The following is a 23,894-nucleotide window of genomic DNA, read 5'->3' as shown; positions in this document are numbered from 1 at the left end:
CACAATCTGATTGTTTATATAAATTTTGAGATTTTTATCTTATAGAAATTATGATAATTCGTTATTATTCATTTTCTATCATTATATTAATGAATGACATATTTCTGGAATGATTTGATACCCTTGATATTCATATTAAATGAATTAATAAAACAATTAGATAATTATTTATCAGCAATTGGTATGAATGAAACGTGCAATTCGAAGGATTTCTCGTTTAGAGTGCCATTCAATGAAAGCGATCCAATTGTTTGCAAAAGTGATTTTCAAGTCCGACGGTATTTACTGCGGTAACACAACAGCGAAATTGGAAAGGGTGAGAGGTTAAACGAACAATACGTGCCGTAGTTAACCTCTTGATTTGCTTGCGTATGACCCATCACGGTAAACAGCTCGGTCACCACTATTGTCGACCACACTGAATTAATTAATCCTTTCATTAAATCTGGTACGGCAAGCCCGTGCGCGGTGTTCGAATCTATAAACCCGTTCCTTCTGTTTAATTCCTGTCTTCGTGCGAATTTGATGCAATAATTTAATTGTTCATGCCACGCGTATATTGCTTCGACGATAAACAAATTTTGTTCGGAAAATTTCTTTCGCGATACGTATTTCGCAAACTATTGGATCTTGAGCGATTAAAGCAAAGTTGAAAATAGCAATCTCCCGAAATTTTCACACGATGCTGTAACATAATTTACCCTTTCGACGGCTCTCTCTCATACGACACGTAATTGCAAAATTTTCATTCATTTCGCGTTTCACCCCTTCAACCGTTCATTTCCATTGTACGCTTCGCGTATGATAATTCGTTTATACTTTGAGGACGAGTTTAAAACAGTAGGTAAGTGGATACTCTTGACACGTTTTCATTACATGCATCAAGAGTACGAGAAAGCAGAGAAAGTTTCACCGAAGTTGGAACGTTCCTTCGTGTAATGTGCTTCTGTTTTCTAAGGACAATTCAGTACAAGAGAGTCTAATGTACTTTGTAAAGTGGAGTCAGAAACACGTTACGTATTCGTTTTATCGTATGAGAGAAAATGAAAAAATACTATTTCTTGAATTTCAATAACCAATTTAATATTCATAAATAGACTTCCTAGATTGCACAGTAATGTGTGCCCATTACCTTTCAAATTACAGAAGTTAATTTTAATTTTCTACGATAAAGTTGCTAATCTCGCCCGTACTCTCTTCAAAGTTTTTAGAGTTTCAAAATTTGTTATCTCGAAACGTGAATCTTGAACGAAAAATCTCGAAACATCGGCTCTAAAACTGAAACTTTGAACGTTTAAAAAGTAGCAAGTGTTGAATTCTGATCTCTTTACTTGAAACTTTATATGACCTACAGCCTGAAGCATAAACTTCGTGCCCTGATATTTTGATATTTAAAGTATTAACCGTGTTATTTGTATCGTAAAATTTCGTCGAACTTCGAGAACTCGCGTTGTGCCTCAAAATATTAGCAGTAAAGAAGATTGAATTCGATAAAGGAACAAAAGTTACAAAATAATTCTTACCCAGAAAACAACTACGATTTCATGGACTATTTGGAGCTCAGTCATCTCTCGTATTCAAAGGAGAGGGATAAAGACAGTTAAACACCTGGAAGAACTTGGTTTTGTTGATTTCTGTGCACCTGCTCTAATGAAAGTTCACCTGTTCTTTGCCTCAAACGCAGCAGTTAATTCAGACAAATAAGCTCCGGTCGAATTAATTACGAAACAGATGCACGACAAAGAACTCCTCGAGCGAACCGAGCGAAATGATTTCGAGTAGACAAAAGGATGTTTAAGCGTACAGAATATGCTTCTCTGGGGCAATTCGCAATAAGGCTGAACGTTAACCTATTTCCCACATCTAATAATAAGATAATTGTGCTATCTTTCGGTATCCCTTAGAAACATACACTTCCCTTTGAAGAAAGTCAAACTACCCTACAGCTGATTGATACATCAACCAGTCGGGTAACTTAAAAGTTTATTCCTTCAGTCAAATTCACCTTATTAACAAATTATGAAAATAATTACTGACAATTTGCCCTTTATAATTTTGTATTCTACTATTTCAAGTACCTATGCGAATTTTGTATAATATTTTTCAGTAAAAACAGTTTGAAATATACAAGTTTCTCTGATAATTATATGCTCAGCCAACGCTGGGTGATCCCACTGGTTTTTCATAAATTCACACTTAAACTTCTATCCACATATTACGAAACATTCTGTACATGGTATGCGCTCATGAAAGGTTCGTAGACTCGACGTTAAAAGCACCGGCTGAAATGCAGCTTTTGGCAGCTGTATGCGAGTAGCCTCTCTGTGCTCCACTCACAGTGCACCGAGATGCACGGAAGTTCGAACAGTCAGAGAAGAAAATATAGGGTGACAGGTACAGCGCGGAAGGGAGAAGAGGCGTGAATTATAGGAAAGAAATGCAAATAATTAAGCCGTGCGTTCCGGTCACGTTTTTCTGCGTGAACAGTTTCCGTAATTTGCCGACGTTCCGGTCGATAAGCGTTTAAACGTGACGCGATTACGTTGATTCACCTCCAAGTTTTCTATAATTATATCTATGGAAGAGAATCATTTAAAAGCATTTCTTTTTTCGTACGCGTTTATTACGTTCTTTTCGTCGATGCTCGGAGTCGATAAGTGTTTATACGTAACCCGGTTACGTCAGTTCCCGTCGAATCGTTTGAAAACACAGACCGAGGACGAAAATTGAAATTAAAAGAATGGAACGAGAACGAAAGTAACTACACTGTAACAACAAATTTATATTCATACAATATCTAACACCGAATGAATCTCAACTTCGTAACGTAACTATTTGCAGTAGTACAAAATTGAAAAAGAACATCCGTTCCGCGAGATTGCTTTTGCTTAAACTTACCAAGTCCTGTTTTGGAGGAGAAAATTTCTGCTCGCGAAACCGTGTATGAATTATTCAATTTTCGTGAAGGGCACGAAATCAGAGATATAACAAGAGGATCGCCCAGAATTCGAACAGTCGAAAATGAAAAATCTGCGCGCTGAAAGTTCTTGATGGTGCGCCTTTTCGAACGGTGAAACGAAAATCCATTGGATGCGCTGGATGCTTCGTTCACAATCGTTTGGAAAGCCGCTCAACGCGTTGCGAACTCTTGATTCGATTCGATTCGATTCGATTCATGAAAAATAGAGAAATCCGCCCGAAATCGAAGGGCGGGAACTTTGATTGAAGACCCTTGACAGCAGTAAACGATTAAATTTTTCAATGTCTTTGACGAGCGTGCGAAGCGAACAAGGCGTGCTACGAATAGAGCTCGTTCATTGCATTCGAAACGTGCTTTTGTGCTGTGTTTCGAATACTCGCAAGAATACTCTCGCCGAAACTAAATACGCGAATGATCCCGCTACGTTCGAGAGGATAATTGTTCAAATACCCGAATGCGATTAGCAGTATTATTAACAAGAAATCTTTCTAATTATCTGTTAACACATTGACAGCCGATGTCCCGTAGTTTACAGTTCATGAGTTATATTGTAAGAAGTGGTACAATATAAAAGCTGTGAATCATAAATTAGTAACATGAAGTTTTGTTTCTTCTCCGTTCGTATTTACCAAACGGAAGTTACCGAAACGTGGGTAGCGAAAATTGCATCCCAAAAGGCAGAAATTATGAACGAGGAGGAAGCGGAACTGCGAAAACTATATTTGCACCGTACTTCCGCCATTCGATACAGTTTTCAGAGCAAACGAATGAGCACGTCCAAATTCACCTCTATTTTCAGAGCGTTCCTAAAAAATTATACCAAAGAGTTCAATTTGCACTGGATATACATGCTCCTCTAAATATGCACGCGCACCGAAAGTTCTAATTTTTCTTCTCGTTGCAGGAAGAAGCTTGAATTATTAAAGAAACTTGGAAAGACTGGTTAAGTTCGTGAAAATATGAAGGATTTCGGTAAACGTTTCATAAATCAATTATCTGTTTGCGCTGATACAATAAAGTTCCCATTGAATCGTCAATTAATTATTCCCTCATCAATATTTCGTGGCTCGTTAAAATTGCAGCTTCAAAACATAACGAATAGAGGCGAATTCGTAACCATTCATAATACTGGCTAACGTACGATTTAAAATTTACTATGCATATAATGCAAATAATTAAATATGAGTTAATTAGTTAATGAATTCAGAAACATCAATCAGATGTTTATGATAATGAAATGGAACATGGATTAATTTCATGTTCTGAAATTTTATGTTATAGAAAAAATATTCTCTACCATCATGCTTATAATTATAATTAATATAAATGACCGTATCGAAAATGAAACTGTATCGTTTGATCTTCGGTATATATCCAGTCTGCTACACGTTCGTTGGCAGCAAGCCAGTGTGAACAAGCCTTAATACGTGCTGAACCATGAAACAACCAACTAGCCAGTCGTGAAGTGAATTATTAAATCGCGTCGCGTATCGTTATTCGAACCACCGTTAATTGACTCGAACGTTTTCACCTCGTTTTCAGGATCGTACGTATTTATCCTTGACTCTTGAGTGATATTGCACACCAATTCGTTTGATCATTGAATGCTGCTTATTTCTCGCTCGTCGCTCGCTTACCTTTGATTACACCTCAGCCGTATTTTTTCAGCAAATTAAAAACCTACCGGACAAATTGCACTCTTCCACGGGAATATTTAACTGTTTACCAGTCGGCCCCTGTTTTTCACCCGTTTTAGTCGGCATTGTCCGACGAGAACCGACCAGAACGTTGTTTGCTCTGCAAATAAACGTCGCGCACACGCTTGTTGTTTTTTTTTTTTTTTCTGCTTGCCGATATCGGATCCAGCGACGACGATACGTTGCCTCCACACCGACGGGACACAGAAAAAAGAGTAATGGTGTTTATTCGGACGAGTTTGCAGCGAGGTTGGGGAGACGAATCGAAAGAAACAACAAGATCCTCCGAGGATCATCGACTAGGAGTGAAAATATCGTGATAATAAATGAATTTGTATATTTGCAATGAGATAGTCAGAAGGTAAAGACATAAGAGACACGGTTAGAGGAAAAAATTTGTCGCCCACTTCACAATTCGATTGAATTCACGGTACGAGAATGTGGAACGTTGCCAGCTATTGCTAGAAATTGAGGCATTAAAAATAACACCGAACTTTTTCCTAAAGTCAAGTTGACTAGCTTCTACATTTACATGTTTGGAATAAGTTTTTGCGACTGCTTTTTATGGTCTACAGCAACGTTTTCGTAACTTGTCGGATGTGCCGTTGACCTGTACTACTGCCGTTGGGACATCAGACCGGCATACACTACTAGTCAGCTTCGTTATTACTGTATCTAACTAATCCTGCACTCTGCTCAATCACGCTTTCGTATTTTAACACTTCAAACATTATATTTTTTGCTAAATTTATTAATTTATTCTTAAAAGATGGAAAATCCTAAAAAAGTAAATGCAAAATTTAAATATATTAAATATTAAATATGGTATTTAAACTAAACGAAAGTGAAGCTAACAAACTAAAAATTAAAACTAAAATCTGTAAAATGATATATAATTGAAAATTTGAAAAAGGGTTAGTACAGCAACTACGAAACAGAAAATATATTTTAGAAGAACAGTTTAAATTCTCTGTTCTAAAATCGTGGGATCGTGTAATTCACGTTAAAAGAAAATTGCACAGAGAAAGTACGAAGAAAGAGATACTTTTGTTCAATGAAACAATAAGGCAACAGAATGATTTTGCGAAGCAACGAACAATAACATTGATTTATTCGCTACTAGAATAGAAAAATGTCAATAATCTTACACTCTTTCCTTCCGATATTGTATATTGTTCCTTCTAAGCTAAAAGCAGTGAGTAAATGGTTAATTAAACATTGAATTGAATTTAATTGAAGCGTACAACTGAAGCTCGATACGACTCTTAATGAATGCTCAAGTAATTAAAATTCGATTAAAGTTCAATTACTTCCTAAACGTTTCGGTAAATTTCAGTGCACTATTATTGTTTTGCACTGTTTATTATATTGTGTTTGTCGTTAGCAAACATACCAAAATAATTTACATACATTTCGTCTTTAGATAGAAAAGGAAAGCAAATTACTTTCGAAGAAATTTATGAAAAACTGTTACACTAAATTCCATGATAATAAATTAAAAACTTGATTAATTAATAAATATGTGAAAGCTTCCAAGAAGAATTATTTCAACAATCTTTTTTTCAATATAAAACGAAACATAAATTGAGAAGGACCATCAATTTCATGAAATATGCAGTCACAAAAGTATTAAGAATTCAAGCAGATTCGATAACCAATAATTCAATGGAATCAAGGATTAACCCTGAAGAATTTAATTATTAAATTATTCAAAAATTTTTCTTATAAATATTTAGTTAGATTAACTTCGTGTCGCTGGTTATCAGTGACCCCGACGACAATCAAGGCAATAACTCTGCTAAATATTCGGTTCATTAAACAACGATACGACTTGAATGTTTAACATTTGAATTCTTTCCTCGTCAATACGAGTAACAACTTTTCTCACTATCAATTTTTAATTATCTCCAATTACCAAGTTCGAGTGCTGCATAACAGCTCGCTGTAAAGTGACCCGAGTGGAATTTAATTATTTCTCTTCTATTGTCTGTTAAAATCGAATCGATTGCATCTCGAGACGAGTCGCGTTAAAAAAAAGGAAGTAACGAGGGAAGAACTCCGACAGAGGTGAGAAAAATGTAGAAAAACGAAAAGCAGGAAATAGTTATAAACTGGACGCGATATATCTTGACGTATTCCCGGCCAGTGGAATATGAAAAGTTTTCTCGCTTATTATAAAGTTCTGTGATCATCCGACTTTCTGCTCTACTACGCCCTCACGTTCCTGTTTCGCGTGATTGTCTCTGCTGGTTATATCTTGCTGGAAACCAGTTACCATCCAAGGTAGCAGGACGGTTAATGAGCTCGTTTCATTGTAAAATGTTTGTGTAACTTCTCGTGATGCTTATTCATCGACAGTAGTCATTATCCATGTCGGGATGGTTGTACTCGAGATGTAGTTACCCATCTTCTTTCTTTATAAAAGCTTCCATAAAGTTATTTAGAAAAATTATTGATAATCCCTCAATAAAATCCAGATTATTGTATAAGAATTTATTAAACAATAAATTGTGATGAAATGAATTGCTCTATCTTTTTTTGTTTATACAAAATACAACTCAGGTTGAATATCATTAATCTTGTTTTTAATTGAAACAACATATTACACCGATATTGATTTTCATCGATGTTTTCAATATGACCGCATTACAGATAATGGTATTGTTTATAAAGTTCAAACACGACCAACGTAGAATATGTATTTTCAATAATATTGCATTTGCCATTAACGATTTCGTTTCACGAATTATTGCAACTACTTGTACAATTGTAATATATTTGCAATATATTCGCAATTACTGTAACAAGAGAATGTCATATCTCTGTTAAAAGATTAAATTTTCAACAATGTATAGCTTCAAAAAATCAATCTCAAAATTCACAATCTATTTTATTCTGCGCGATATTGCAATTACTATCGGTATCAGCAATCAAGGAATAATTTTCCCAAAAGCCTCGTTCGAATTAACAAAAATATTCCGAACGAACGAACTTGTTTCCTCGATCATCGTTGATCCGCAAAAGTAATGAATAGAGATATCGTGGTAGAAGGTGAAATGTTGCAGGCAGAACGCGTTCATTGAAATTCATCATTCCGATAGCAGATTCGAAGAGAGCTTTTTAAATGAAACCTTCCAGACACACGACTGTTACGATCTATATAGAGATAGCTGACGTACGATTTACGAGCTTCACGCTTCCACGACAACGTAAGAACATCTTTGTCCGACGGTAACAAAAGGGTTTGATAAATGTATGTCGGACACGGTCGCGGTGACGGGCGACGCCTATTGTGTCAATATTTGAATGGATGAACAGTAAGTAAAGAGGAAAATCAAACGAAAACGACGATTCGCCCGTCGACTTTTCGCCAACGACCACGGTTTTCGTTTCTGTCCCCCTTTTTCAAATGGTTTACCCACGATTTGTCGAGCTAAGGTTCCAAGAATCCGTCCCCTAACACTACCATGTGAATTTTACGAGCATTTTACGGTACTCCACACCCTCAGGGAATTTAGGAACACCATTTACCTACCTACGGACGAATATGTCCCGAATGTACTCAGAGTATGAAGGATTCTCTTTCTAAAGGTAACTTTTGTCCTGCTTTTCCCACGTGAAACTCATTCTTCTCTTGAGTAGAACAATAGTTTTTGTGATTTTCTGTCGAATACTAATCGCATACTGAAAATTAGGTAAAAAGAAGTAAAATTGCAAGTCATAAATTTTACGAAATTTACTGTGCGCGAATCAGTGATGTAAACACAGTTTTTTATGGAACAAGATTCCATAGGTTTCTGTGATCAGAAATGCGTTTTATTGAGTCAGAATTGGGATATTGATACCATATCTAAAGTGTAACTCTGGAGAAGATGCTGTCAAGATTGTGATAGATATCATTCGATCCTTCTCTACGACCCTTCAATATTTATAGCTCAATTTGGGAAAACATTGAGAAGGATAGTAATAAAAATATGGAACAATATTCATGCGTGGATTATAATTCCTGATATAACATAAAATTGCTGAAGAATCACGTTTTTTTTTAATAAAACAAAACATTAGTCGACTGTACTAAAACGACGTTAGTGAAATAATGGAAATGCGACTCGCTACACGAAGGCAACCGAAATAAATTATTTCGCGTATTATTCCTCTCTGTCGGTTGTTACGGATTACGCGTTGTTTAACGAGCAGCACAGAAAAATGATTAAAATCTGTCCCCAGCTACATATAAAACGTGTTCCATGTCCCAAATCACGTTAACCAGTCCACCTCGAATTTCGCATGCACCGTTTCGAATCAAAATTTCATAGCGGAAACGATCCGATCTTTATCGTAATTTCGATAATAATTCTCGTGCCATTTTCTAAAAACTTCCAGGATTCGTTTATATTTTCACATCTATCTTTCTTTCTATTCATTGATACAATCAAAATTATTACGTCCATTGACCAGGTGATTAATTTATCATTTTCGAGATAATTAATTAGCCGAGAAGAGAGAAGCATTTGAATAAAAAATTTTCAGATTCCATTATTTAATATTACGTCACGAATGCCTCGAGTCTTATCAAATAATTTTCATAATTATTCAATCATCCCTAAAAATTATATGAAGTTAAAAATAAATGGTGTTCACTTACCTTCTTTCAATACTTGCAGAACGTCTTCCGATGATAAGTCATCGTAGCATCGAACATCGAACTGCAATTGCTTTAAGACTTCAGAAATACTGTCTTTGTCCTTTTCTGAGCCCATTCTTACTTGCATTTTCCGGAAGTGTACGTGATTGAAGATTAACGCAACACCTGTTCGGGCATGATTCATATTGTACTCTTCATCGTCTGCTTGCACTCGACTTCGAACGGTTCTCGTAATCGACCTTTTCGGAGGGGATAATCTGTAACAGATGAAAGTAAAGTCAATACAACTATCAAATAATTATTAACAAGTTCAATACCGTGGTGATCACCGGCGATTGGCATCATAAAATCGAAAGAAGAGGAAAGTCAAAAAAGCTCTAATCGAAGTTGCATCGATTTCACACTTTTACAGTTTTCCCTCAGCAGAACATAAAGAGAAACAATTTACCCCCGTCGAAATGCCACGGTATCACCGAATATTGTTTATACCAGAGATTCATACAGGCGGTATATGTAGTTTGTTCTTTCAACTGGGTTCGCTTCGCCTAATATTGAACATGCTACATGGCAAATTACACGGCTCGTCGAGAACACTTTTTTTTTTGTTGTTTTACGATTACGATGCAAGCGTGGCTTGGCAATAACTTGTTCGCGTATATTTTTGTCTGTCGCCAAATTTCGTTGTTTCCCGGACGTGGTCGATCGATGCGAAACGGGAGGAAAAAACGAAGCGTGTAGCCGCGTTGTTCGGTGTCGATGCGGCGCGCTGACGGCTTTTATGTCGCTCGTAAAATTTTGAATCGCAAAAGTGGCGCACACTGGCTGGAACAACACCACACGCTGCGGATGCTCGACAAATAACGTCTACGAGACGAAAATGAAAGACATCGTGGCCGAACATGCTTCGACGGAAAAGTTTTCCACGCTTGTACGACCGACGCGGCGATTAATTCTAATTATTCCCATGGGGCTTTTATAAAGCACATTACTATTCTTCCGCTTTAAAAATAAAATTGAAACTAATTCTACTTCCTGTAACCACAGAACATATTTTCAATCTACAAAATTGTCTAATAACGAAGAACATTAAAAACTAATTTTTCATATACAGAATCCATAAACGTCCGATTGAACGCTCTTCAAGATTTCTTTTCAATTCATAACTGCTCTAAAGAACATTCTCAAGTCTTCAATCTCTGTCTCGAAATCTTTTTCAAGTACCTTTTACTTATAATAGGTTAAACGAGAGCCCGTTTAAGCTGTTAATTTTACGGTTTTGTGGTGGATTCAAGTTTGAACCGTGCACGTTTCTCTTCTTAAAAGAGAGTGACAAGCTATAATCCGGTGAGAAGGTTTCGCCGATGCTCTTCAAAGTGCATTAAGCTGTTTCGTACTTTCCACTCACGTACGTGTTTGCCACTAAGGAAAAAGCGTTCGGCCAATGTAGACGGTGTACGGATTCTCAAGGTGTACGTGAACACCGTCCACCGAATCATCCGACGGTCAATTTAATTTTAAGTTAGATCGCAATCCGGGTCTGAAGAACTTCTCGTAACGGCTCGCTCGTTTTATCGCCTTAAGAAGCACGTTGGCCCCGTAGCGTCGGTGTAAACGCGTACGTACGACGATCTGACCGAGAAACAGGGCTGAGCCCGATTACCGCCGTTTTCACGCGATGAAAAACAAGTAAACTATCCATGATACTCGGTGAACCTGGATAGTTAACCCGTAATCGCGTTTCGTTCAGAAGAAGATACTTGAGAAGTGAATTTTTGGGAAAGGAAAAATCACCGTTCATTTAATATCAGATTAATTTTCGCAAATGAAAAATTAACCGCAACAGCTCGTACAACTCTGTGAAATGTTTCGCGATCAGGTGTTTCGTACTCAATGAAATGTTCTTGTGCAGGCAGGCAACTACCGTTGCACTTAACGATGATACACGTTCCTGTTACAACACCGAGAGTTCTCTAAGAGTGAAGTGTGGTTGTTGTGTTTGGAAGTTAGGATTCTCAGAGTTGCTGTGTACTATCGCGAGATACGCGTTGTTGGTCGCGTGTGTACGTGCACGAATCTTCTTAACGCAGAACTGTACGCGGAGATAGAGTTCTAGGATGCATAGTTAGCCAAGTAAATGCGCATAGGAAATTCAGACAACCGTAGTATAGATGGAACTTGATGTTTTTATCGTTGATCGGGAGTATTCAACTAAAATACATAATTTTGTATAATTTATAATTCTAAGAAGAAAAATAAATTTATTTTTGTATCAACGTCATAAATACCAAAAATAATTCTGATTAAATTCACGAATTTCGTTTGCAACAACTTAACAATTACACGGCTACGCCGGGTAACAGAAATGAAACACCTACCACAGAGAGACGAACCGTAAAGAGGAAACCGCAAAGAACGAACAGTAGGGAAACACAAAACGCGACGAGACAGTGGATCGGAGCTTTTTAAACGACTGAAGATATTCTACTCCCCGCGTTGAAAGACTTGAATGCAGACACGCTTGCAGCGAGAGAATTGTAGAAATTCCTACACACGAACACGAGTAACGAGTCGGTTGACAAAGGAGTGCTTACAAACTAGTCATAAATGCACGAACCTGCCGCCCATTACCGGACAAATGTTCATTGGAAGAGAAATGAATTACCGGAATTATACCGGTCCACCGCGTTTCCTTTGAACTCGAAAACATTTTGTAATCGTCTAGCTCCGCTTCGTCGTTACGTCACAAATATAAATCCTTGAAAAATGATTATAACGATAGATTAATCCAATTAAAAAACAATAAAATTAGAAATTAAAATACCGAAGTTCTAATGAAATTTTTTTTCTACCTTCTACCGTTTTAGAGCTAAAACATTATAAATATTTTAAATTATCAAATAATATTGACAGCGAACTTGTCTGTACGTCGTCATTAGTATCTTACACTGATTATTGTTATCAATTTGCACCAAAGAGTTCATTAATACCTTCCGACTTCTTCTGATAAAATTTAACAGTGTATCGTCCTTCAGAAACACCCGGTATAAATAGAAATATTCCAGTTGATATGTAATACCAAAAACGCGACGGTAGTAGCGCGACGTTAATTCAACTGTAATTCTCGCCATTCTGTAATTCTCGCAATATAGCACGCACTAGATCACAAAAAATATCACGTTCACCCGTTTATCGTATCGTCGATGTCTCGCTGCGAAATCAGGTTTATCTAAAACTCGATATCTGAACAAAAGAAATGAAAAATTGCGTATCTTGATTCTCTGCTCGTTCAATGTTATCGCGCCGAGGAAAAATGTTGATCGATCAATTGATTTTGGAACGAAACGACAAAATAATATCTACAGTATTGCCCCGAAATAAGCAAGTGGTTTCTGCCTCGAAATAAGCAACTCGCTATTCCCTCTTCTTTAATGAGTCGCTTAATGCCAGAATGAGAAAAAAAATAATTTTCTGTCGGGGAACAAAGTCAAGTCAAATAGCATACCTGCTCCGTAATAAGCAATTAATCGATCCCGAGCGAGTTGCTTATTTCAAGGCAATACAGTTCTCACTCACTTTCGTTTGTTAAATGACCACGCGTCAACGATGTGTTCTATCTTTTCCTCGATATCCCTTTCGAATATCCCTTTAGTAAGGTGTACTTCTCTTCCCGTCTCCGTCCGCAAGGACCGTTTCCCAGTTTCTATGTCCTTCGTCTGCTGAAACGATAAGTTCTTCTTAACCGTAGACTGAGTCTTCGTCGCGATGTTTCTTTCACTTGATCCAGGCTGCGCTTTCTTTGTCACTGTCTGCTTTCCATTTTGTTCAGCTTGTCTCACCGTTAGTTTCCTCGCGGGTTCAGTTTTATTCGGTACAACTTTATTCGCGGTTTTACTCACTGCAGGCTTATTCGCAGTTCTGTTCACCGCAGCCTTATTCCCAGTTTTGTTCGCTGCAGGTTTATTCTCAGTTTTGCTCGCCGCAGGCTTACTCTCAGGTTTACTCTTACTCGTACCCGCTGCAGATTGATTTTCCTCTTTGCCAGTCTGCTTTTCGTTGCTTGTGCCTGGCTTTTCAGGCCCAGAAACTGACGCTTTCCTCATCTTCACTCGCGCCCAATTGTACACGATAACTGCAAATATGTCTCTGCACGAAGAACCGAGATAACGGAACGGTTTTATGCGACGCTTATCTTATCACAATCCAATTGAGGGTATAGGCATCGATGTTACTATTCAGGGCTTTGTTAACCTCAAATGCATTCGCAATCTGTCTACTTGTGGAAGGTGGGGATGTTCGAAACAAAGCAAAATTATGAATCAACAATCGTCGATATTCAATATGTATCTTTTCTAGGATGAATAATTTCAAGCTTAACACCTTTCTCACGTGTGACCTTCTCGATTTCCAATTTGGTACTTCACTTTCGAGTGAATCATTAGTTTGCTTATAATAATAAATATTACAGATCATCGATTCGTTTATCAGGTATCTACGATGGGATACGATGATAAATGAAGTGACTCACGCGTTTGTTCATATGAGACTCCTATTAATTTGCGTAAAATAATTGTATTATATTCCAAAAGTATAGTTAATAAAATATTCAAGTGATCAAATACAAAAGAAAAAATATCATCAAGCTTACAAGTAAACATGTGAATCACTGAGCATATAAATAAATCATTGCCTAAGCAAAATGAAACGATTTATCAAAACCATTGTCTCTTTTCTTATCCTTTGTATTCTATTTTCTCTAACAATTTAATTTTCTTGCGAATCTGTCTTTACGTTTCACCGTGACAATTCAGTCAGAGGACAAACGATTTGTTGCAAAACACCTTCCTAGGGTTTAATCGACTGTGATAAGCGGATAGGGTGGTCAGTGTATGATAATAAAGGAAAGTACAGTCGGTGCAGTTTCTTGCTACATTATCAGCGCTGGAATCGCTAGCATTCCCCAACAACTGGATTGAAATGACGTCGCGTTATTATTCGGATCACTCGGTGCTCGAGTGGTCCGCACGGTTTTTGAATAATAAGAAGACCGTCGGAAGTCAGCAGTATTTTACGCAGGTCAGCCTCCAACGGATAATGCCGGCAAGATTTATGTACACCGAGCTTCCGGTCTCTCCGTTCCATCCCTTTCTACCGCAATATCCCATTCCCCGGACACGACGACCAAAGTAAGACCGATTATCATAATACACAATGCGCCCGCGACAACGTTCAAAATTATTTATGAAAACCCCCTCGAGCGAAAGATGACGCGATCGTTGCGAAATGATCTGCTCCTCATTGATAAGAACGTCGTTCGTTTTATCTATTAGACGAATGACTCATTGCTCTTTTCATTAGATCGTGTTGATACCTTGCATTCTTTTTAGTACCAAGATAAATCGGCGTTATCAGAATTGCTGCTGGGACAAATTAATTAAACTTGTTCCTTTTCTTTTGTCCATTTACAGACTTACAACATGGACGCCCAAGTTGGAGAGTCTTCGGCGTGTGCCACGGCGTTACTCTGCGGAGTGAAAGCCAATTACGAGACCGTTGGCTTGGATTCGTCTGCGCGTTTCGAGATCTGTAATTCCACTTTCGATGCCCATGTACCGTCCCTTATCAATTGGGCACAGGAGCAGGGTAAGTAAAATCGGGATGTTTGCGAATGTCAATGGTTAATGCAAAAAGATTATCTCCGATCAATTTCACTCCAATAAATAGGAATTTAACCCCTTCAATCGTTTCGACGTGTACACGTATGTCAATATAAAATTTTCATCAATAATCTTTGTGTATAATGGCTGCAGTTTATATAATTATTTTCGTCAAACTTTATGCTTCAAACTGATACGTCACAAGTGATATTTGATGACACTTTTATATCATGAACTTTCGACGTTTCGAAATTAACCATTTGGCATGCAACAGCTTGCAATCATTATTTATTATTATTAAGGTAAACGCAGCCACGAGCAGTCATAATCTGAAGTATCTACTTCAAAACACGGTAGTGAAACGTGATTAGAAAACAAAAGGTGATGCACCTTGTTCGCATAATTGACCTGTATGCTTGAATGAACGAGGAATACGTCATATCCCTTCTTTGATTACGCCATCAATAAAACAAGCGTCGTAAAGTTGAACAGACGCTATCAACGTGCAATGTTACTCCAACGTAGCAGATGTCTGTGAAGCGAATTATGGTTGGTAACAGAGCGCGTAACGCAAGAGGGTAATGGCAACATGAATCGAGATGATTGGCGATTCTATGCGAAATCACGAAACGTTTTGCCGTTTCCCGAGCTAATTCCGATGATTATCCGAATAATCAACAGTACTCGTATACGCGATACGCGTTCATTGGATTCTGGGAAAAAATTATAATCGCGCGATTAAGAGTCTCCAGGGAGCAAAAGTTAATTATTACGTAAAAATTTACAATTACAGTAATGAACTTCGTGCTCGAAATACGCGCTTAACCAGAGCTATTTGAAAAAGCAGACATCCGTATGTTTTCATTTTCAAAATTAAAATAGTCTTTCGCTGCTATCATCGCCCTGTTCTAACGATGCTCGAAAATGAAGTCGCGCATACGATGCAAATTGCCTTTCTTCACCGTGAAGTTCCAAGAGGATACATATTTTCTCCGATAATGTTGAAGAAAATTGCTTCCACCTTATAATGTTACATATACTTTTACACTTCTTGGAATTACTCGTTTAATAAGATACTTGTTATTTTTCAATTTTTCAAAGCAGTATTATTACGTAAACCTAATTGATTCAAATTTAATTTAGTTATTTTTTCAAGAGCAGTATTATGTTCGGAAAACAGGAAAATCAGGGTGCATCACTCGGGTAACATTCTTCATAAAGTGAACTCGAAAACGAGCTGCTCGAAGTAGCTTCTTCGCGGCTAAATCAGCCACCGTGAAAGTACCTGGGGCAATGTACACGCTATGTAACAACATTGCATAGTCATGTACATCGAGAGACCAGTAATAAACACGTCGCATATAGCCGTGTACGTATGTCTGCGCCTACGTTACGAGCATGAAAGCGCAAGCTGCCTTAACCCGATCATTAAGATGAATTGCCTGCTTGATTAATCGCACGCCGTTTGCCGCTGACGTGTTCCGCTCCGCGAGCTACTACGATCTTGCTTTCTATCTCTCTTTACAACTATCGTGACTGAAGAAGGGACAGGGTGGACCTGGCTCATTCAAAATGTAAACTGACTCCCCGCCAGAAACTATTAGAATAAGTAAATTATGTAACTGTTCATTTCGAAGGGAGTATAATCGATTTGTGGATAAGTTGACAGTAAAAATTTCTATGCCATTAACTCGCGGTTACTTTGTTAACAGACCTCGTATTTTCGTCCCAACTCGAAAATATCGCAGCAATAAAGCAGAAGTGTTGGATTTCAGTCTGCGATTCGTACTATAATCTCATTTAGAACCGCATGATGTATCTAGGTTTTCCATTAAGGCTACTTACGCCGATGTTTTTGCCGCCTCACGTACTCCCTTCGAAAGCTTTTCCTTCCTGCGACTTCGTATAAAGAACAATTTCGCAGATGGAGTACACCCTTTTCGCGTAAGATTACGTTGCTAGATATTCGTTGAGAGATGAAAAGCTTCGATAGAGAAAAGGAGAAGAAAAGTAAGACGAAACGTGGTGTCTTATGAAATTTGAGACGAATCACGGTCGGTTGAAAAATTAGAAAAGATACGTCGAAGCTTTACGCGAGTGCTTAAGTTTGTCGGTTAAATTGAATCGTCGTTCGCGAAATTTTCAGCGATTTCCGCGGAATTCAAATCGTTCTCTCCCCTCCCTTTCGTAAATTCGTACGATCGTCGACGTGACTGCGATGATGCGAATGAATTATTGATCAGACGAAACCGTAGGAGTTAGTTGTCATTGGATAAAGTTCATTCGACGACTGTTCTCCCCGCTGTCACCGGAAACTCGACGGATGAATTTGCAAATTTTAGATCGTCTATACGTAGGGACGGTTAAAGCCATAGGAACGTTCGGCAAACTTCTGCTTGAAAATTCACTCGTTATCTGTCCGTCTGATGAACGAAAATCCGCGCAGAACCGATATTCAATTTAATGAATGCATAATTGATTCAATTAATCTCGTACTAATTATTTGTCGAGACTTGGCCGCTGTTGGACATGGATAAAACTTCTCGATGAAAGTTCCCCGGTTTTTCCAACACCCCACAACCGTGTTTAAATGTAGGTTAATTAACAAAATATTCACTACACGCGAATTCCAATTTTTTTCAAATTATTAAAAGTTTGTTTTATACATCTAAACCGACAGTTTTCAATCGTTTGTATAATTGGAATTATACTTCCTTTCCTTTTGAAAGCCACGTGTAACTGGGTTAACTGTTCTCGTTTCTGGAAACAGGTTGTAAATCCGGTTTAATTAGGTGTTTAATTGAAATAAAATGTTTTAAATTGCTAGACTGATCACAAAATAATCACAAAACTTTTTATAAGAAATATAAGTAACGAAAAGTACCTATTAAACTTTACAAGTGTATTATTCCGAAATTAATAAAAATTTCTCAACAAATGTAAGTTCATAAGAAAGAGGATTCTCTTGACTTTAAGTCAGTTTTGATTTTAGGTTGATATGATTTTTGGATGCCGAGATATCGTCGTTTAAAGCAAAGTATAATTTTTCCACCCTTATTATGTTCTTCTCGTTCTTCCTGATCGAACCTTTCACTCGCTCAATGAACTGACCTATCACAAGCTTCCCTCCAACGCGCTGGTCAATGACATACGCTGAGTCAGCATTTTTTTTACTATTACTATGATGCGTACGCATTTCCGGGTAAAAATGTAGGTCACGCGGTCATTCAACATTTCGGGCGCGCTGAGGCTAAGCTTTAAAGGCCTGTATCTTGGGAACTAATTGAGATATCGACATAGATCAAAGTGCATCTTCATTGGCATATTATCTACTATCCTCTAAGCCTATTATGGTAAATCTGACTGTTCAATTATTCCAGTAAACCCTCAATCACTTCAGTAATCACGATTGAATCCTTAACATAATTTGTTAAATACCCATTTTTCTTTTTAAAATAAATTTGTTAATGTATTTTACGATACACGAAATCATAAAAGAAAATGTTTCTCAAATCAGACACAAATATTTTCCACGAAAAATCTGACATGGAGTGAAGAATACAGAAAGTGGTACATCGAGTCGAGGTTGTATCTAAAATGAAACAGGGAAAGGAAGCTCATTTTCGAAAGTCGAAGTCTGTTGGAAAAAAGCTTCTTTCGTATTTCTCACTTCTATTCTTCAGTGGCCGCCTTGGGAGACTTCGAAATACACATATGTATTATCTCGAATCCGAAAGTGTATCTGAGCCATGAAATTTTTGCTGTCATCAAACATCGATCGCTCTAATTTTGTAACCGTTTCTAAATTCTAAAATTACAAGCGATTTTATTCAGGAAAGGAGATAAAAATGAATATCTCTCTGGAATGAAACATCGTTATATAATTACCGTGACAACGTTAATTGTAAAAACGATGTAGGTTTAGTTTACGGGGACAGTCTCAGGACTCTTTATCCAACTTTTCTTATTTTCCAGCAGCTTGTTGCAGGTAGGTTTTGCAGTAATTGAACGAAAAACGGAACTGGAAATTGCTTAATCGAAAGAAATGGAAACGTAACGTTCAAATCGCAAAAAGATGAAAAATGTAAGCTTCCTACGACTTGGACAAATTAAATTGCTGACAGTCACCGGTACGAAGCAATCTCCGACGTTAATATCTTTTCCGCGAAACAAAAAACATCTAAACTTTGTGGAAAAAGAAATTCTTTTCGCTTAACGTGAAATTGGATACCTCCAAAAATAAATTAATTTAAAATTCGTGAAAAAGTTTGAAATTCTGAGAAAATTTATATTTGAAATTCTCCACTTGTGCATTATTTTTGCAACGCCCTGTACAACAATCTGAAATTGCGTATTCAACGTTTTGCTTAATCTCAACGACACACTATGATCCAACATCTCGCATCCTGTACAAATACTTAATTAACTTCTCCAACGATGCAGAGCGTTTAAAGCTACCGACTAATGTAACAACCATTACAGCTAGGAAGCTTATTCGAAATTCAATTCCCTGACGAAATGCGTTTCGCCATCTTCTGAATCTGAAACTTACGCTGCTTAAATAGTTGTTAATCGAAGCAATACCCGGTAGAGGAAGTCGTAGGTCGTCGCGGTGTCCCTTCGTTATGGTAAATCATAATTGAAGACCCAGATACCGAGATCAAAGGGTCAAGAGAGACTTTGATGAAGGGTCCGTGTATCGACGCACTCGGGTCGATTAGCATCCGTTGCCGACCTAACGTCGGCCCACTTAACGTAATTACTAATCCTACGGGAACATAGAGCATAGATCTCCGCGTGCCAACTTAATCCGTAAACTCATCAGCAATGGCACAGAGACTTTCCGTCGAACGTTCGCTAAGAAGGATCACGCGAACATTCGCTTAATTAAAATACGACATCAAGCGGTTCGCGGCTTGGATAGCTATTCCAACGACGTCGCCAGAATTCATTTGCAACCGCATTTCTACGGTTCGTCGACGATGAAAAAGTTGTCCGTACGACATTTTCGATTCGTTCTCACTCTCACATGCTTCCCTTCATTTATCTTCCTCCGAATAGAAAACGCGTTTAATTGGAGACGTCAGAGAAAGCTTGTTCCCTGAAATTCCAAATCGGAGAGGAATTTTCTTCTCCACGAATTCTCCGGGGACTTTTTGACGTTTAATGCTTTCTTGGTATGGGTTAAATTGCCCTGCGAGTTCATTTCATATTTTACATCGATGTTCATGGTGAAATATGAAGAATATTTCTCGAGTTTCATAATTAACTCCTTGAGTGGCACTGGAGTCGAAATTTGAAAATTAACTATTCCATTTTCATTGTATCAACCAACGCGTTAATTAAAAGATTCATTTTCACCAATATCAATTCTATTGGAAACTTAATCGATTAGCCAGCGATGAGACTGTCCGCGGCAGATGTATAGGGTGCAAATGCATAGGGTGCAGTTGGATGAAGTCGGGTGATTTACGAAACACGTGCGCTGGAAACTGGTAGCCAGCAGATTTACCGCGGTGTCGATAATCCGACTTTTCTGTTCGCAGGTAAATCGACGGGCCTAGTCACGACCACCAGGGTGACACACGCGACACCGGCGGCTCTTTACGCCCACGCAGCCAGCCGTTACTGGGAGGACGATGGTAAAGTGCCACCTGCTGCACGGACTTCTTGCAAGGATATCGCACGTCAGCTGCTCGAAGACGAACCCGGTCGTAACATCAACGTACGGGATTATATTTCAGCTTAACTGACCGTGTCGCAGATTCTCTGCCCCCTTTACGTCCATTTCTGCTCGACTCTTCAGTTCTCTGAATGATTGGGGTGTCTCTTTCGACTTTCTGCTCCGCCATCGTGATTCGACGCGATTCGATGATCCTCGGGGATGAAAAAGTTTGATTTCGCTTCGATCGAATGTCCGCTTCCTTGAGCGTTGTATACTTTGATAGAATGATTTTCATGGGGGATCGTGATTCTTCCTCTCGTGAAATTGCTTGTTTTACATGGACTGATACATGCTTCTGACCCGTTCCGTTAATAAATATTTTTCAAACGATACCAGGTTTTTTAATTATATTGCAGCTGTACGTTTATTTAGGTATATTGAATTCACGAAAAGAGGTTGATAAAATACGAATGTTGTTTAATATCTCGTATTACATCGAATCGAATTGCTTCGACTAAAAATACGTCGGCTAACAATTCTATGTATTCGTTCGATGAGCTGTGAATTACTGGCATCGACATTTCAAAATACATATTCGAGGTGAAGCTCGAAAACTCTCAAATTAAAGCGCACAGTTTGTAAAACAGAGATAGGATTTTCAAATCGGAAATGAACTGACGTGCTCTTTCCACTCGGCAATTTATTGATGTAATACGAACGAAAAAAAGGTCAAATAGAAAACTGATTTTCTGAAATAAACAAATTTCAGATGTATCATTTTTTACATTTTCTATTAATGTTTAAATACGGTACATTTTTCCAGCCGGAAACTTTATCCAGATCAATGATTCTCGTTCTTCGATTGCTTTGAATCCCGCATCCCTTTTCAGACTTCCAATGGTGACCCTTGTGCCGACCACTTCGAAACTTCCGGTTTCTCGTTAAACCGAAGACGAACTAAGATAAGCTTCTCTCTGTGTAATGGAATCCCTCGATTGCGTCGAAGGGACTTTGTGACAATAATGCAAAGTCGAAACGAGTCTTCTCGCGGTATCCCTGTGAACCAATCGCGCCGGTTCAATCAATGAAAATTCGATTTTTCGGCGGGTCAATCGGTCCTTGGGGATCTTAGATGACGTTTCTCTATCGCTATAACTCGAGGGAAAAAAAATCTCGTTCGAGGGAACTGGCATTGCTTTTGTGCGAAACTTCTATGCAAAACTTCTTGCTCGTTAAAGTCTGCTTAGTAGAAATTCTCTAGAGAGTTTGCTCTCAGATAGAAGAAGAATTAAAGGTCCAGAGGGACGAATTTTTCTGTATTTTTTGGATAAACTGAAGATTTCCGATATATTGGCGGGACAGAGTGAACCGTATCAGATTTATTTCGTGAAATTCGATTGCACAGAATCTGCAGACACGTCGCTATTTCCTTATTTATTTGATTTATAAAAACAAATCTCAGCGAACCTTCCCTTCAATATTTTTAATGTGTAAATAAATAAAATGATAACGAAGTTACCAACGAAAACTTCATATTTTTTTACATCAGCATTCGAGAAGTTTCCAACTTCGTGCTTCGTAACTTTATCAGCATACATGTTTTTTAATTGCTTGCTTAAGAGATATTTTAAAGGTACACGGTGTAATTATCGTTTAAAAATATCCTTGCAAAGAAGAAGACTTTGGTAAAGATGTAAAAATTAATGACTTCAGAACTGTTGTAACGAACATAGCAAAGTTATAACTCCACCGATGAATTATGAATAAATGATTATGTTTCATTCACCACGACACTTTACAAAGTGCTACTTAAGTATTTCACACGTATTTTGTCTTGGCCACGTAAAAATACAAAAGCATGTATTGTAGGTTATATACTCGCGATCCTGTTTCCATGCAACTTCTATTTCAGGCATCGAAAAAAACAAAAGCTGCAATCACCGAAATGGAAACTCTCACATGCAACGAAAAGAACATTTCTCTTCGGTTGACTGAAATTCTGCAAAATTGCTTCTGGGATCGCGTTCTCTGATGGAACGCAAACATGTACATACGTCAGAAGAACATACGAAAATATCAGATCCGAAAATGAAAAGCGTCCGGCAACTTTGGATCAAGTTGAATCCAATGTTTCAATGCTACTTTCGTTACAAAAAATATTAACTATTGTCAAAGTATCAAGATTTGTATTTACCGTAATAATGAATAATATTCATGACTAAATTTTATTAAATAGAAAAAGGTATTGATTTATTTATTATCGTGTTATAAAGAGGTAATTAAAAGCTGAACATGCTTTTAGCATACATAAAATTAAAAATGTCTAGCTTGGTAAATTTAAATGTAAAGGGATTAATTACAGAACTTTCCGGAAATTAAATGTCAAAATAACGGAGTTTCATTTTTGTCAACATTTTAAAAAGCTGAATGAAATAACTATGTGTCAACCTGAATAAAGTTTAATTATTTTTAGGAATTTTTACGTACAATCTGAATTAGAACATTTACTGTGCAAGCGATTAAAGAATATCTTTGCTGTACAAGAATAACCCAACAATTTGTTCTTAATCATTATTAAATTACTGAAAATATGAAAACTATGATGCGATGAATTTTTATCATTTTCAGAACCAAGCAGCTTACATTATTAAAATATGAAATCTTCCAATAACTAATTTTCATACCTAACAAATAGTTTATAAAATTTTCTTCAATGAAACAATACATTATAAACCATTGCTTAAAATCTCTTTCTCTTTCATCCATATTTTACAGTTAAAAGCACAAATCAATCGAAGCCACGAATTTGCATAATCAATAGAAATCACCGGCAAATGAAAACGATCCATCAATTGGACGTATTAAATCATCCCGATTGCTCTCGGAAGATTCGAAGGTTAATTTCCATGAACCGATCTGTCTCAAAGCCAAGCTCGCTCCCAATGCTCGATAAAATGTTCGAGTTTATTACTCGGAATCCAGTTTGATCCGTTTCTCGATAAAATACTCGCCAATAAAATCACGTTTCGTCGTAGGTGGTGCTCGGTGGGGGCAGACGTCATTTCGTGCCGAAGGTGACCCAGGATCCAGAGGAACCGGATAAAGAGGGTAGACGATTGGACGGAAGAAATCTGATCAACGAATGGTCGAGAAATCATGGGCTACGAAATGTGGCCGCGAAATATGTCGCTAACAAGGAACAATTCGAGAACGTGGATCCACGCAAAGTGAATCATCTTCTTGGTAACGAACA

At 37.7% G+C, this 23,894-nt stretch overlaps 2 protein-coding genes across 3 annotated transcripts in view; one reads left to right on the top strand and one right to left on the bottom strand.

The window, feature by feature from the left end:
* LOC117605747 (caspase-1) overlaps positions 1–13,488 on the bottom strand; it is a 56,379-nt gene extending 42,891 nt beyond the window's left edge. For both annotated transcript variants that reach the window (XM_076692228.1, XM_034327420.2), the window contains exons 1-2: positions 12,896–13,488; positions 9,323–9,579 (exon numbers count right to left, since the gene is read on the bottom strand). In XM_076692228.1, the coding sequence (XP_076548343.1) occupies positions 9,323–9,579; positions 12,896–13,422 (784 nt within the window). In that variant the 5' untranslated portion in view covers positions 13,423–13,488. The remainder of the gene's footprint in view (positions 1–9,322; positions 9,580–12,895) is intronic.
* LOC117605745 (alkaline phosphatase-like) overlaps positions 1–23,894 on the top strand; it is a 162,731-nt gene that overhangs the window by 100,797 nt on the left and 38,040 nt on the right. Inside the window, exons 3-5 of the mRNA XM_034327417.2 lie at positions 14,788–14,962; positions 20,523–20,701; positions 23,677–23,884. Of these exons, the coding sequence (XP_034183308.2) occupies positions 14,788–14,962; positions 20,523–20,701; positions 23,677–23,884 (562 nt within the window). The remainder of the gene's footprint in view (positions 1–14,787; positions 14,963–20,522; positions 20,702–23,676; positions 23,885–23,894) is intronic.

This window comes from Osmia lignaria, chromosome 14 (assembly GCF_051020975.1).
Source record: "Osmia lignaria lignaria isolate PbOS001 chromosome 14, iyOsmLign1, whole genome shotgun sequence".
Lineage (NCBI taxonomy): Eukaryota > Metazoa > Arthropoda > Insecta > Hymenoptera > Megachilidae > Osmia > Osmia lignaria.
Note: the sequence above shows the minus strand (reverse complement) of the source record. Positions and strands in the feature narration are given on the sequence as shown.